The sequence below is a fragment of the Metopolophium dirhodum genome, chromosome 3 (genome assembly GCF_019925205.1).
Source record: "Metopolophium dirhodum isolate CAU chromosome 3, ASM1992520v1, whole genome shotgun sequence".
In the NCBI taxonomy this organism is placed as follows: Eukaryota; Metazoa; Arthropoda; class Insecta; order Hemiptera; family Aphididae; genus Metopolophium; species Metopolophium dirhodum.
The window spans coordinates 39,012,861-39,031,287 of NC_083562.1; the positions used below are offsets into that span (position 1 = coordinate 39,012,861).

An 18,427-nucleotide genomic window follows, 5' to 3' on the forward strand; every position below is an offset into this window, starting at 1 on the left:
ACTATGATGCGGGTTTTCAAGTGTTCTTCGTTATATAAGACATAAGTATAGTTCATAATTTTAATTGGATTTAGGTCAACAACATTATACGAGAGGATTCAGTAAAATCAATTACATAAAAACATTGTATTTTTTAGGTTTTAATATATATTGTATATGTGCATATATATTTTATATGTGACTTGATAATACTTAAATAATGAGTTCGTGTTCTTTAAGTTAGAACACTTTCTTAAAGGATATAGCATATATTATTGAACATTATAAATACACTATAAATAGTTATTATAAAAACACTGTAAACGTCTTTCGAACGTGTTAAACGCGTGCTATTTAATAAAGTTTTTTGCAAATTTCATAAAATATCTTTGTTTTTTTTTTTTTTTGAATAATTAAAATGATTATAACACTTGTTTGTATAGTTAATAAGTCTGTTTGTGCGGATTTTGAAACCAATGTATGTTCACCATTGGGGTGTGCGTGCGGAAGGGAAGTGGGAGATTTATCTACTCCTGGTGCATTTGCAATATGCGTAACGTCGAGATTAAGCTTTTGCTCGGGGATTATATGGCTCCTTCCTGTTGACATTTTATTTTTCCTGAACATTGTGAAATTTGAATTCGGATAATGTTGCGTGGAAAAAAACAATGTGATTTCGATACATATATATATAGGCTATAGCACGTGAACCCACGAGCGATGAAATAAAAAAAAAATCGTGTACATGTAATACTCATTTTCTCCAGAATATTTATATATTTTTGATATTTTTTAGACATTTAATTTGAAATAGGTAAGTACCTACTTAAACAAAAGAACATAATAATATGTAAGTAGGTTACCTATAGTATAATATAACTTATAGAAAGAAAAATAATATTTCTTAGTAATTTTTGGTTAAATATTTATTAAATTCAAAAATCCTATGAAATATTGGTTCTAGGCCGATGTGAATTTTCTTTAGTGTTATGCGGTAATAAAAATGATTAAAAAGTTTCATTCAGTACTCCGTATAAAAAAATTAACATGAACTGTTTAAAAAAAAACGTTATTGGAATTTTCCGGGTATTTTAAGAATATTATTTTTAAGGTGGACTACTTTTGAACTCCACTTTGAACTGTGTTTTTAGAATATGACTTAAGTGCCACGTTTAAATTTAAATTAATTATTAATCCAGGCTACCAAGATTGCTTTGAGATTTTTTAATATTAATACTTAATAATATATGTAGGTACTGAAGTATATTATACTAAGTAGGTATATTTATATAGGATGATTAACCAATAACCAAGCATATACACTCCCATTTTTTTCACATGACATTTTCAAAAAAAATAATCCATTCAACAATTTACAATAAAAATTGAGTGCTTCTCATTTTGAAAAAAGGAAGTTTGTATCACAATTCAACACATGATACATCTTAAATGATACGAACATCTATGTATTCTATATATCCAAACATGTGGTCTTTAGATAGGTTTATTTACAAATTCTAAAAATCAGAATTTGAAAAATGCATTATTTAAGGATTAGTATAAAGTGATTCTTTTAATTTGTTTTTCTGGAAATCTCGACGCACTTATAAAATATCAAATATTGAACAAATAAGGTAGTGAGTTTATTATTTATATGTATTTTGAGTTTGACTGAATGAGTGGTATCGTCCAAGTCTTCCCTAAACTCAACGAATTTACAGAAACATATTGTGTACCAATATGTAAGATTATAAAAATAGTCGTTATCGTTAAGAAAATTATTAATGGGATGGTCGATTCCAAGTTATTTTTGCAAACGGTTTGGCGACGCGAGTAGTACCTACGTATATTATACAAAGTTATTCAAAATGATTCAATCGATTTCAAACGCATATATACAGTTGATTCTACTTAATGTGGACATGTTTGGATGAAACTCGTCGTTTGTCCACATTAAGCGGTTGACATATAAATCGAAATTAGTTATAGTTAGTATACATTAGAATTGGGACAATGGGACCAGACCATTTTTCCCATTTTAGACAGATGCCCATATTAACCGGTTCCCTCGATAAGGCAGAATCCACTGTATATGTATAGTTTTTAAGTTTAGATAACAATATATTAACATGATCCATTAAATAAAATATTAAATCAAACGTATTTAATGGTACCTGCCTATAAAATATGATCGTGTGGCTTCCTTTGGTCCCACGAACAACATAATATGCTCAAGTTCATTCCATGCGCATCCGTTGTAACTTGTAATAGACTCCGCTAGTTTTTTAGCTCCTCGTGATGGTAGTACACACTATACACATTGTCCACACAATATCGTCCAAAAGTGACGGGGCGTAAGATCTGCAGGTGACGTAGCTATAGGAAGTCGGGTACAAAGGAACGGTTGATTTATTTTTAATAACCCTGTGATATATACTATACTACCTGACCCTACTTCGTTATCCGTTAAAAATTCCAACTCTGTATGATAATAACTTTGTTCAATTCAGTGAGGCATATACGACAATTGTATCAAAACAAATTATATATTATATATTTGTACATATTTCTATTACGGTTATACAATATTGTTCTTTGTCAATACTATTTTTTGTTCTTTGGTTAGGCGCATACACATTATTTTATTTCTTACCTTATAACTAGGGCTCGGATTTATATGTATTAAAAAAACCAAAATATGTAAATATATATGTAATAATAAATCACTTTATATGTGATTAAAAAATGAAAATATGGAATACAAAAAAATTACAAAAAAATATAAAAAATTGCTTTATAAATGACATTATTAACTAATTTACTTATTTTACTACTATTATTCATTATTCATTTTGATTATCTTGGTCTTGAAAGCAATGAGATACCATATACAATATACATGCTCAAATTTTCAAAGTTAAATGATCTACGATTTGGTCGTAACACAGATTTGTACCGACTGAAGGAGCGCTCGACTTCCACCGAGGTAATGGGTGCAAATTTCATATTTGCAATGTCCAAAGCAGTAAGTTCAGCCGGAAATATTACCCCATTAATTTCGCAATGTGTATCTCTAATTAATTTTAGGCAGTCTAAGCCAGGATTTTTATGTAATACGCTGTGCATTTTTTCTTTTACTGCAACTCCCAAGGGTTCTTGTACTTGTTCTATGCATTTTTCAGCTTCTTCTATAAGTCCTTATATCGACCGTAGATCACGGTCGATTAGTTTAATAATTGGTATTATTTTGTTTACGTACTTTTTGAAACATAGGAAATCGTATACATCATATACAACTATTAATAAATCGTAAATTGTCGAAATATGTAGGGAAAAATGGAATTATTGAGAAATATGTAAGAATATGTACTTATGACAAAATATGTAAAAATATGTAAAATAAAATATAGTTCATTACGATGGAAATCCCTTGAAACGAATTTATCACTTACCTAAATTAATTTATCAAGTCACAGTAAAAATATGTATTTACATATAAATCCGAGCCCTACTTATAACAAACAAAACTTAATTATTATTTAGTTTTATTTTTGTTGGACAGATGGTGCCCATAATGTATTTTTACCATCCAGATCTCCTACTTTTCCGGTAGATTTTCCTAAAATGTTTTTTCATATTAACCTTGTCCTGACAATTACGAACATAAAAAAAAATTATCAGCCAAATCGGTCAAGTCATTCCGGAGCCAACCCGTATCAAAGATTTCCATTTCGCTTTTATTTATATATATATAGAAGATAGATAGGTATAACGCATATTACTAAAAAAAACACGCGAAAAGTGTACAAGCAGCTCATGTTGCACGTTGTCTAAGTACTGTATTATTATTCGTATACGCCAGTGTTCGAATTAGAGGGGCACGGGGAGGGATGGAGTGTACCTACTATATAATTATATCCTAATCAATATAAAATTTAAATCTTCTTTAGGAATTTTTTTTATATTTTTGCATCCCCATTATATTATTTTTCCGATTTAAGCACTGCCAGGGATGGGCAACTTTCGAGCCTTTTTATCTGGCCCGTGTTACATTTTCAAACCTTTTTTGTATTCACTGTTAATTCACAATTATAAACAAAATAAATGCGTATTAAAATGCATATTTTGAATAACCTTTTTTTTGTCCTGCTAGATTTTAATTTTCTAAAAATTTGCCCTCTAGTAACTTTGAGATGCTCATTTATGGCTTATACCGTACTTAATGTATAAATGTGTGCGTATATTATATAGCTTGTACGATTTAGGGCGTATCGCGTATGTATCGAATGCATATCATGTTATAAGGGAAATGATGATTATGGCAGCGAGCGATAGACAGGCACATATTATAATAGTACATTGATTTTACAACCAAACTGCGTATTACACAAAATCGACAGTTCTAATAGTTTACACGTCGCAAAATAGTATTATCATCGTCAGTCATTATCGATTTTATTTTAGTTTCGCAAAACCTTCTGAATTTTGTTCGATATATAGGTACTATTTCGTTGGCAGGCTCACACTTCGGAGCCTACTATTCTATTTTAGGTACTCGTACTACTTTAATCACAACAAAAACCCTTTGTAAACTACGTGTAAAAATAGCTAAGTAAAAAAAAATAAGATCTTTAAGCACTATAAAGATGTGATATCATGAATAAATGCTAAGTATATTGAATTTAAGTAAACTTATTTTGTTTCAATAATTTATTTACTTGGCGAGGTATTATTTTTTAAAAGAAACAAAGTGTGATGAACAAAATGATTAAATGGTGAAGGGCTATTAAAATATAACTTATTATTATTTTAAAAATATTATTATTAATATTTATATACTATTATAAATAATTCTTCGCCAAGTAAATAAATTATTAAAACAAAATAAGTTTACTTAAATTCAATATACTTAGCATTTATTCTTGATATCACATCTTTATAGTGCTTAAAGATATTATATTTTTTTTACTTAGCAATTTGTACACGTAGTTTACGAAGGGTTTTTGTTGTGATATCCCTAATTTTTATCATCAACGCAAATAATGATAATGTATCTATATTTTTATCTATATATTATATATGCATATATTGTATAAAGTACGGACAACAATTGTTTGTGTAAATACTGAGTAAATATTAAGTATTTACACAAAAATCTATAAGAACGGTAATATTGTTTATATAGTACGGTAATTTTGTCATATTTTCCCCGATGACTAGATGTCAAATATTGGCAACGCTGATGCGACGACGACTACAACGACGACGGCTAACGTGATTCTGAATTTAATATAAATTTTCATTAAAAATTTCACACTTTTTCATTTATAACTTAATTTCTAAACGTACGATTTTGATGATTTTTACAAAATCACGTTCTTTGCAATATTTCTGATGTTTTGGATCTTACTAGGAGTTAATTTATGCATTAGAAAATTAGTTATGTCGTATAACAATTTTACCTGTATTTTACACAGCTTAAATAGGCAACTCCTGCTTCAATACACACACCGTCGTGCAGTTTTTTTTTTTTTTACTTAGCTCGCGCCACGACCGCTGGATAAAAAGACTATCAAAGCGTGTATATACGACATAATTATGCTGCAGTTGGGCCGATACTTGACAAACGCTATAGAGCTCATGATGAGGATAATATGTGACATCTTAGGTGTATGATGTACAAATCACGAAGTTCAAGCCCAGGCGTTACAATAAATATATTTACTTACTGCAGTAAATCTATTCCATATCACGAAGTCTCACATGCAACAAAAAAAAAAAAAATCGTACTATAGAGAATTTCGTTGAATGGAATTCAATAAATTTGGTTCTCAAAAATATTTCATCAAACAAAAAATGAAAGTGTCAAATGAAAGTCTATTTTATGGAAGTTTCACTGCGTCATATTATGTACGCGCAAAACGTTTAATTGATTTTGATTTCAACCAGCAATTATTAAATCTACAATCCGCGGCGGTGTTCTCTTCAGCATATAGCCCAGCGTATAGGTACGATACGTACATAATATTAATATAAAATAAATTGTACGAGTCGTAATCAATATCGTTGCGCGGCGGTGCAGGCGTATGAAATCGTATATACATAAACGTTGGTAAAAAGACGAATTTTCAGACAAGAGCAATGGTTTTTTTTCTTTAGACTTCGGCGCCACGTATAACGCAATGTCATATTAATTTAGTATCATCATAATATTAATGTTATATCGTCGGAGGGTCGACGGAGGTCGGTTGTGGTGTGAACTGCAGAATAAACCGACTATACGCGAACCATTATATTATTATTATTATTAATGTAGACGTGCCACGGACTTTCGACGAAAACGGCCAGTGACGTATACGCAGTTGTAGGGTTCTAGGGTTCTGACCCCTCCCCCTCCCTGAAATATCTTTCTTTTACCTTTTAATCGTATCTACCACCATTTAAATACACAGGGTTGATCAATGGTTGGTCATTTTTAATAGATATAAAATAAATTGTTAAATATGACAAAGACATCTAAATCATGTTTCAGTATTTTTTTTTGCTTATTAAGAGTATTGCTAAACGTCTGCCATAATCGTCGTATGCTCGTATCAGTATGGCATATAATCGTCCATCGATTATTGCCACGTTTATTACGACCCCGAAGAGGCTCTATGGATGACCAGGTGGCCAGGTTAAACACTTGAGTGTTCTAAATGTAGACTATATTTGAGACTAACTATAATTTGTTATAACCAATTATATAAAAACTGTTTAGCAAAAAATAATGTAAATTATTAAATACTCCGGTAAACCCCTAACCGAACTAAAATCCTGCGTACGCTGCTGGTCACGTAGCGATTATAATAAGATAATATTATTGTATACGATAATAATCGCTTTTCAAACACATAACATATTACCTAGTGCAGTTTGGCCGGCCTCGACACGATGTGGGCCTGCGGTACCCCCTGTGGGAGGGGTGAGAGAGAGATAGAGGGGGAGAGAGAGATAGAGAGAGATTGATCAACGATGAGTGCTTCCACGAGGGAGAAGAGTATATTTATATATATATATATATTTGAATAGATATTATAATATGTACGTGCGCACACGCGACGCGGCGGCGTCCCAAAACGATTTAAAATATTCATGACATTATTTTCTCTCAAATTCTCTTCGTGGAGAATTCTGCAGGCGCATTTCAACGTTTCTGCCCATAATTGCATATGTACATACACACACGATAATAATAATAATTTCAATCGGCAGCCGACCCCGCGGGTGCCCGCGCATAGTGTATGCAAATATTATGCATTTTTCGCGATAAAATAACGAATCTGACTTGCGCACATCTCAACGCATCGTCACTGCATAGTAGTACAGGACTTGGTAGTAAACTTTATGCCCGTATACAACTACTGCAGTGTTTGTCTGTATTATTATGATGATTATTGTAACACGCTTGCCGTGTGCGATGACACTATATTAACATAATACACGCAGGTTCTGCTGTATATTATATCCACAACTATAAAAAAAGGTTAGGTTAGGTTAAGATATAGATATAACTATATAAGCGATAATAATAATATTTCGCGAGGTGCCCGGATTAACGCGAACCCCGCCCCGTCGTCGTGAACAAAGTGGCGTCAAATGATATAATATTATTATTATAATATTGCTAAATTGTTTTCTTTATAATCGAATGTTTGTTATTTCTTCGAAAATAGAAACGTTCGAGTACCACGACGATGGTGTTCGCCTAGTTGGTTTTTGTCAAACATTGCCACGGTAATCGTATTCGTACTTATAGTGATAGCGGAAAAACCCGCTAGTGATTATGTAAATGATTTAACCCGTAAAAATACATTTTTCAAAATTTATCAAAGAGTTGCGACGCGAGATGTACCTTGGGTTTTTACACCAAATCGTCTAAACTTTGGATGGTCTTGAAAAATAAATGATGCATATTATAGGTATTCTTATAAAAAATATATTTTACATTTTTACGCGTCAACATTTTCATATAGGTACGAATATTCTAGTTAAAAAGTTGTGTTACTGTCAAACTTAGAAACCTTAAGTTGCTAAAAGATAAAAGGCATTTAAAATATAGTGTTACAATAGTTGTTATAGTATAATATTATATAGTCCCTCGACAATTTAATTTCGTCGAGTATCTGAAATTTTATTTCTTGACGTTTTAGCAAATATTAAATGCGCTTATATTCTCTTCGATTCGTTTCACTGATCTCTAAAATATATGCGAGTATATCATAAAGGATATAGGGACCTTTAACCTAAACCTCTAACCAAACGTTTGTGTAACGCAGAGTAAAAAAATATATTTGCTTCTCGTAATTTATTCACCATAATTCGGACGTATCAGAAACAATGGACCCAAAAGGGTTTATGTAATCGCAGGTCAGCCACCGTAAATTTTCAATTTTTTTCCAAGCTAATAATTTCAAAGTCGACAAACGAGCTATTTGCCTACAATATAATATGTAACTGCAGCGAGTCTATACCCATTATGTCCCATCCTATGAATACTTACAACTTACCTGCTGAAAATAATTTCAAATACTGCAATAAACTGCTTATGAGAGGACTTGAATACGTTGTTTTACAGTATAGAAGACGGTATGCAGCATACACTACATAGGTAATAAAGTCAAAATTACAATTATGATATTTTATCAAGGCTAAAAATATAATTGTATTAATTTCTACTATACGGTCTACACCTATTAAAATAATTATAAATCATACGTTTTTAAAAACGTTATTAATTTACGCGGTTAAAAGGCTATATTTGTATAATTTATAATCTTCACGAAAACAGTAGGTGCAAACATTTTGTTGAATACCAAAAAATCTAATAACGCATAAAATGTTCAATTCCATCCGCTATAGGTAATAATATAATATAATAAATTAGTCGATTCGTCGAGGTAAAATTATTCGTTGAAAATTTAAATATAATAGTATACCTACCTAATAATCTGCAGCAGTATAATATTATGCTGACATAATTTAAAATAATTGAAATCAACGATTTTTCACGTCTTGTCAATCCGGCGAACAAATTGAGTTATAATAATATGCATTCATATCGGTCGTCGACGCGCCGGTGGGCTTTAACATAATAATTATTACATAATACATTATTATACATTTATAAACCACTTTCGTCCGTCGAAATTGCCTGATTTGATTAACATGATATTCGAATATTCGAGTTATTATTGTTGTATGGTCGGCCCCGCGCGATGTCATACATTAATAATAAATAATAATAATTAATAATAATAACAATACTTATATTATATAAGCAATAAAACATTGCCGTAATTGGACCGTCGAAATGTACCCCGCCAACAAACGCTGTCAACAATCATTATTATTGTTTTTGAACCGAAACTTTTTTACGACCGTCGTACCACATAAAATACGCCACTTATATTGTATGCTTCTGCAGTGGAGCATTATCTGCGTACGTACAGCCCCGCCGCGGTATATACCTAAAGGGTATCTACCTGGTATGTTTTTTTCTCGTTTTATTCCAGTGTAAGATTTGCCTATAGGAACCCCACCCATTCACCCACCGGCCGCCGCCAACAGAGGATTGGTTTTATGCACATATTTTATTTTCCTAGTGTGTATGTACATAATATACAAAATATTACGGAAATACGCCGCCATGTATATAACGTTATTATTATTATTATTGTTGTTATACTGCAGTCGGTCGTCGTATAAATGGTTTCGCCCTTGTGTTACGCACCGCTATCTTTGTATACTTATATATTTATATGTATATGTGTATTTATATAAATAGCGAATATTATATAATATCGTAAAAAAAAGACCCGGAGCAAACCGGAATGATAAAAAAAAAAAAAAATCTACTGGAAAATATTCACGCGACGCCGGTGCAGTGGTGGCTAGAGCGATTTAATTTACCGCCAGTATTATACAATAATATAGTCTTGAGATTTTCCTGGAGCAAATACGTTTAGTACGATATAATATACCTACGCGTCCTATGTATACTTACACATGGATAGTATCGCCGTGGATGTATTTTATCGTCCTCGAGGCTTGAGCCCCCGCAATCTAAGACTGATCAGTCCGATTGAGTCGGTGGGCGAATTTAAAAATGTACATGTTACCGGAAATTAAGACGATTCCCGATAAAGGAAGGAAATAATGATGTCTTTGTCCGGGAATCGTCAACATTTTCATATTGTTTATTAGCCGATGTCAGTTGTTATTCTCTTCGAAATTATTAATCTTAATTGAAAATTGAAAATATGAAAAAAAAATCCCATATCGACCACTTGTGCATATTTAGCTGAATGTATGATATTTTACACCCACTGATAGGACTGTTAGCACCTTGGAGTTATACATATTGACACCACAGTATTTTTATTTATAAAATATGTTTATTATATAAGATGTAATAATAATACTAAATCATTATTAATACAAATTAAATAATTAAAAATATTACAATTTAACGTTTATTACATATTATAATACTACATTTAAAATAGTTATTTAAAAAAAACATAAATATAATTATTAACTGATTTTAGATTGAATTACTTCGATTAAACTCATATCATGTAAAAATTAGTAATATATAGGTTGGTACTCATAACTGTCTTGAAATATTGTCTTGTCAAATTGTTATGATTTAATATTATTGTTTTAAATATTATTATGTTTTATTAGATTATTCAAAATGATAAAACAAAAAAAAACCGTATGAAAAAATGCTCAAGAGTTAATTATTTAGTAGGATAATAGGGAATTATGTACGATGAAAATAATATGTGAGCTGCATAAATTAAATGCAAGTATCTAAAAAAAAAATAAACTAGTTGATTTTCATATAATATTTAAATAATTTATCTACTTTTCCCAAATATGTAATTTTAGTAAAATTATTTTACTGTGTAATATGTGGCTATCATTCCCTGATATCGTTGGGAAATGATAGCATGTACTAGACGATTATGTAATTTCCTTCCTTTATTAGAAATTGTCATAATTTCCTAAATGTGAACATTTCTGGTAGGTAACATTTACATTAAAACACACGAAATTACTGTGATGTTGATAATACCTAATTGTTTCCGACAAACGGGCTAAATTATAAATTATTAGTATAGAGCAAAAGTCTTTGTTTTTTTAAATTTGGTTTTTAATAAACAAAGAAATGTATATAATTATGTACTTTTTCTATAAATATCAAACATATTATTGACTAATTAATAATTATCGTTAAATACTGAAAATAGAAACAAGTTCGTTCATTACAGTACAATTGAAACTCAATCAATACGACAAAAACTACTAAGGCCTGCGGGTGGGTCTGCGTGTGCTCAAGGCCATTAGAATTATTTCTTGTTTTTTGAGGGATTTTCGGTACAAAAAAACAGCATCATTTAAACATGTTGCTATTGTTATGACTTGTAAAAAAAATTTCTTTGGAGTTAAGGCAATCACAATATTATAATATGTAACCTATATAACCTTTATAACATACTGCACCCTTGTCCACATCCCAAAAATGTTGAGATCTGATGCACTATGCACACGGATGGCTATTGATTATTATTGAGGAAATTATTGCTATAAGCACACGAATTATACTTATCTTACGTCATATTATTACATTTTAAATACCAAATGAGTATAAATGTTATGGCATTTCGTTGAAAAACTCGACAACTTTTTAATAGCACGATTAACGCTCGCTGCATCATAAGCCTTAAAAAGTACTTTTACATGCAAGCACGCTCAATTCAAGTGACTGTTAAAACGCGTAATTATCAAATACTTTACACCTTTATTTTTGAACATTTTTCAGTTATTTTCGCTGAGGCTTAACACTGGATATACGAACGATGATCTCACGGGTGGCATTACTTTTAATTTACTTTGATGAAGGATTTCCACATCTCTGTTTGGTTAGCGCCTTTTAATTGGTTTTTCTGTCTGTATGTACTCAAGTACTTCAGAAGATCTTACTTCACCGAATGTATTTCAATTTCAATACGCACATGATACATAGTACCACGTGTTAAATTGTAATCTGTTTCAGAATCCTCTTCAAACAAGTATATAAGTAGGTATCTCATTAAATTAAACATTTAATTGTGTACCTAAATTTAAATTTATCTGATAGTACTTAAAAATATTATATACTGATATTATAATAATGGTAACATAGTATAATTTTATTATACATTATATTATTATATTAAATTGTATATTTGAATATTATATTTAAGACTACTTAAATTTATTTATACAATTGGAACAATAGTTAACAATATAGTTATTATTTATCATAATATTATAATCGTTTGTATTGTTGGTAGGGTTTATTACGGATAACACTCTAAAAAAAGTAAAACACAAAACAACAATAGACGTCAGACACTTTCGCTTCAAAACGTTGGACATTCCGACGAGCATATTAATTGATACTTTTTACTATCCTTGTAAACAATTTCATGTATATTAAAAAAATATATTACCTAGGCATTTAATTATTGATGTTATTGTTTTTATGTACAAAAGTGTATAAACTCTATTGGTTTAGGCACGCTTCAAATGAAAACCAAATGGAAAAAAAAAAAAAATTTAATATTTCAATATAATATTTCACCTTATGAAAGGTAAACAGCAAGATAAAAAATAATTTGAAAAAGCCTTTCGAAAATAAAATTTGTTACTGTTGTTGTTGCGTCGTAAGAACAGTCAAAATAATATTAATAATAACGCAATTTAAATTTGTTTCAACGGTATTTTTATTCTAACTAAATTACTAAAACTTAATATTATACCTATTGTGTTGGGAATAAATTATTAATAATCCAAAACTTATTTTTACGAAAACGTTTACTTCAAATAAATGGCGTCTCATTTAGTTTTCCGTAATATTGTATATTGTATAATATAAATATCTCAAGCAAAAAAAAAATATATATAATAATATAAAAATAATCCAAAACCCAAATGCTTTATATACACCGGCTTTTACAGAAGAAAAAATGAGTCTATAATTTTAGAACGTGTTTTGATAATAATTTTTAAGCTTATGTTTCTTATTAAAAATATTTTAACATCGCTTCTGAATGAATTTCTTATTTTTAATATAATATCCGAGCCATTACATATTTCGAGTATATACGTATAAACCAATTGGGGAAATATTTTAATCTCGATATTTCAGCGTAGTCTTCTCTTATATATTATTATATTATAAATCACTGCAATTGGTGTAGTATACGTATATACCTACGTTGCATCTAAACATTTCAAGCCCGCCGATGACGTGGCGGACGATTATGACGTTATACCTAGGTCACCCTTATTATCGATTGGCCAACGATATAATACATAACAGCGTAACTATATAAGTATATAACGCATAGGCGCAATTAGGTGGGGGGGGCTTTAGAGGCTTACCCCCCCAAAAAATGTCCATAGCCCCCAGACATTTCCTACATTTTGTTTTAAGCTTATTGAATATTATAAAAGTAAGGCTTAAGCCCCCCCCCCCCCTCCCCCCAAATCCCAAACGCTATTTGCGCCTATGGTATAACTATATATATATACTGCGATAATAGCTTCACCGTGATAACCACCTCAGTCATTGCTGTTATTGATTGCGTTGGACGTTTGGATTTTTCAGGAGACGTTGGACACCGGCGATGACGGCGAATGCAGTTCCGGATCGCAGGACAATATCGAGTACGTGCGCCGGAAACGCCGGTTGCGCCGGAAGCAGAACAAGCTCCCGTGGTCCGTGGTCAACCCGGACGAGAACTTCTACTTCAACTGGCTAATGGTGTTGACGGGCTGCACGCTGTACAACCTATGGACGGCCATCGTCCGGCAAAGCCTGCCCGAGCTGCAGAGCATGGCTTCCCCGTGGTGGTCGGCCATGGACGCGTTCAGCGACATCGTGTTCCTGCTGGACGTGGCCGTCCAGTTCCGCACCGGCTACCTGGAACAGGGCCTGATGGTGTACAATACCAGCAAGCTGGCCGGCCACTACATCCGGTCTCGTTCGTTCATGTTCGATCTTATAGCACTCACGCCACTGGATCTGATACAGCTGAAGATCGGCGTGCACCCCATACTCCGGTTCCCCAGATTCATCAAGGTAAAGCCAGACTAAAACATATGTTATTATTCGTAATATCTATTTAAATATTATAACTATTGTATTGCTGTTAGTTTCTGGTACGATATTATGAGTACCTACCATAATATGTCCTTATATTATATGAGTTAGGTGCACTCGTTAACCCTGCAACAACATCATATACTCAGCGAGTAGTGTATTTCTTAACAAGTTATGTCTATAGCTACCTGGGTTTCTAGGTTCTAGATATAATCAATGGTTCTACTTATAGGGTGGTTTGTAACTTCATAGAACAATGAAATATATTTTAATGTTACACGAAATGAGTTTTACAAAAATGTTGAACACAAAAATCTAAGACATCAAATAACGTCTTTACTTTAAGGCTTAAGCAAAAAACCGATATTTCTATAAAATCAATTCACTCCGTCAAATTAACTAAATTTCTCTGTTATTTATTTTGTAACGAGTACCTAACTAACTTACTTTTTGAAAGTATAATTCATCCAATTTAATATATATTACATTTATAAAAAAAAAAATCCTTTCTTATTTCCAATTTTCATATTAAAATTTATCAATTTTATATTATATATTTAAATACGTACCTATCTATACAGTAAGAGTCTTATAAAAAACACTAAGAGAACTGTAAGCTAAAACTGGTTGTCCCAATCAAAATATTGAAAAAAATCTAGCGTAGATATGACTATTTTTTTTTATCGTGATTATTGCCTTATCGGCGTATAGTTATTAGGTTATATTTTATCATATAGAATATATTATATAAATTTATACATATTTTTTGTGATGAGTGATGGTTGATATTTTTAATTTTATATTCCAAAACGGAGTATTTTTATGGAAATGTCGATGAATATGAATATCAAATATTGAAGCAGCATTTTTTTTAATGCATTTAAAGTTTAGTCAAGAGTTAGATATGAGGTGACAGCAGGTAATATCGTGCGATATCGTGCAACACTTCAACTACACTTCAGCACTCATCTAAACTTTAAATGTTTTTACAAGATATAAAATTGTTAGTACAATATATTCGTTATTTGAATACATCGACGTGTTAGTAAAAATGTTGACTGTTTTTAAACAACAGAAAACAATTTAAGAAATTGCTGATGAAAATTTAAAAATAAAAACAAAAATTGTTAAATACTATTTGCAAGACAAATTAAATAAAAACAATTATTATTTTTATTTGTTCGTTTAAAAAATGTACGAAACTAATATTATGGTCTGTGTTAAAAGCATCACTGTGTTATGCATACACCATTACAACATTACCTAATAAGATTCTACCTGAACAACAACCGTATATTTTTTAGGTTTAAGTTGACCTGCGGAGTCTGTGAAAACATTCAGTTACCTAGTTGTGTAAAAAATAATAAAATAAAGTGCACAGGACCTGCAGTAGTGTTGTCCAGCCGACCAGGAACTCGTATCCGGGATTATCACACTAGGTGGTTGTTATTTCGTTTGTTGATCGTATACAATGGACGTATTTTGGAAAATAGTTTTCGTTTATACATCAGCTTAAAATCCCTTCGACAGGTTCAACGTATACAATATTCGATTGGCCTAATTTAATATATTATATAGGTACGTTATATTATTATTGATACAAAAACTGAATAACTGAATATGGATTAGGGTCCATTTGTATATAGAGAGATGTACCAATACACGTATACAGAGGGATCTTTTTAGTGCGTTTATCTAATTTCTATATGCGTATTAAAATGAGATAAACGCGCTAAAAAGATAGCATTCCTATATGTTATAACAATTCTGTGGCGATACTAACTTTTTTTGAAACAAGTAGCTCCTCAAAAATTCGTCAACTTATAACAAATCACAGAAGAAGCCAGAAGGAAATGTTCTCGTTTAAAAAAAAAACCAATGCATTGTTTGTATCATCTGTGACAGACAATCTATAAATGCCGTAAAATTCTATAAGCATATTTGAGAATATGGTGTATTACAATATTAATATAGTTAATAGTGACTTAATACATAATATTATACTGATATACCTATATATTATAATATTGGTATAGAACTGTCAAAAATCAGAATTCGAATAATTGAGTATACTCACACATATGGATACGTGAACGTACAAATTGAGGGGGGGGGAAAGGATCATGCTCAAAAAATCACCCTGTATACATAAACCCTGAATTTTTTTCGCGCAAATACGTCTCCCTCGCGGTGAACAAACACCGCGCACGTGTGACGCGGCCACGCGGGTGAGGTTTCGTTCGATCATCATGGTGTTACGTGCGTTTAGATAATTTCGTGAGAAATCTTATCCGATTGGACGACGGAGAACGGTGTAATAAATGCCACATGTTTCATCCTATTTTTTTTTCAAGCTTTTTTTCTCCTGTGAACGCGCACGTACATTAGTCAAATTGTTCAATATCGTACGAATACGTACCGTCTACGAACAAATGAGCATTCACTTGATATCCGATCCCGACGTATGCACCTAAATACATAATATATATATATATAGGTAACAATGCACACGCGGTGACTATGAAATATACACTGCACCCGCATATGTTTTTTCATAAAACACCCAAAACGTTTTCTGACATTTCGTTTTTTTTTTCACCATCGTGGCTGTCGATAAAAAGTCGTCTCGGATTTTGCCCGTATTTGAAAAATACGCTGCGTACAATAGTGGGCACTGCAGGGGTGCGCAGACATCAACATCTGTTTTGGTAGGTGAAGTACGATAACAATATAATATACGGCCAGTTTATCTTATATTAGGAATTTTCAAAAATAAACGTATACCTGAAACCCAATTTTACTTCACCCTGTAAATAGCTGATCTCAATACGAAATCTTGTTTTTACATAACACAAACAAATCAATCGATTCTATAAAATATTTGATTCGATATGAAGATGGATATTTTAGGACGAATATTCAAATACATTCACAACATCATTACAAGAACTAACGAATAAAATAATATTATTAACATAGTCGTACTATAATATGCATACTTTCGGTACTGAAGAGTGAAGACAGATTGATGAGTTTTTCATTTATTCCCACAATCCTGTCAATTCCCTAACTACTAATGTGGATCAAGCGTTTGCATACATTTACCAAAATTACAAGAAATGAAACAGACGGTTAAAAATGTGTAATTATAGGTACAAAAAAAGAGACATTTAAATTGTGATTTTTATTACTTTGTTCTACATTTTCTAGAATTTTGAGACTTTTCATACATTATTTTGGTTTTTTTTCCCATTTTATTGTTATAATTTCTTTACTATCGAAGTCAGTAAAAGAATTTTTAATTCACGAAATTAACTTTTTAATTATCAATATTTCTATGCACTCAAAATGCATTAAACTATTTCATCAGTCGATTGCATTTTTATATTTTTATTGCATTAATTTCATTATATTTAAGGAAATGTATAATACATAAACTATAATTATTTCATATCACACACGTGTTCCTCCCCCTGCCGACTTAATAACCTACAGTATACTAAAAATAGCTAATGGCCTCAGCTGCCGGGCTCAAGATCAATTAAAAAAAAAAAAAATTATTTCATATTAATTGTAAGTTCTATATACGGATATTTCCATCACTGTTCTCTGCTTGGTAAAAATGAAATATAACGGTCCCATTAATATAATTGCCAATTGGATATACCACGGTCGAACGGCTCTCTCTCGAAAAAAAGAAGATTGAAAGTATTTTTAATATAAATATGCTGTTACCTTGTGCATAATTTATTTTATTTTATTTTATTTTATTTTAATATTATGTAGGTACGAAGACAACGAAATGATTATTTTTCTTATTTAGAATATATTTAATGTATAAGTGTATTGTTTTGACCTTTGGGTTGAAAACATATTATATCAGATCGGAATGTATAGGAGTGGCTGGGGCTGGTCTATTGGTTTTACAATAAGTGTCGTTCTGTTTTTTTTTATACTCTGTTTATTTCTTCTGAAATCGCATTTTTGGGCGTAACGCCATACTATAATGTATCTCGATCAATCGCTTTGAAATTGAACACAGATTATAATAAAATACCTACTTAAGAAAGGTCATTGCTTGGTTTACCCGAAAATGATCGCTGCTCGTTAAAATCCTGACCTGCTCGGGTGGTGTTTTATTCACAGTTTTATCGAATACTTTTTTCACCACAAAATTCGAAAAAAAAACTGAATGAAACACCACCCAAGCAGTTCGGGATTTTAACGAGTCTGGATCATTTTTAGGTAAAC

The 18,427-nt window shown here is 31.3% G+C and overlaps 1 protein-coding gene across 2 annotated transcripts in view; it reads left to right on the forward strand.

Moving 5' to 3' along the window:
- LOC132941640 (cyclic nucleotide-gated cation channel beta-1-like) overlaps window positions 1-18,427 on the forward strand; it is a 134,236-nt gene that overhangs the window by 97,201 nt on the left and 18,608 nt on the right. For both annotated transcript variants that reach the window (XM_061009781.1, XM_061009782.1), the window contains one exon: window positions 13,682-14,155. In XM_061009781.1, coding sequence (XP_060865764.1) covers window positions 13,682-14,155 — 474 coding nt within the window. The remainder of the gene's footprint in view (window positions 1-13,681; window positions 14,156-18,427) is intronic.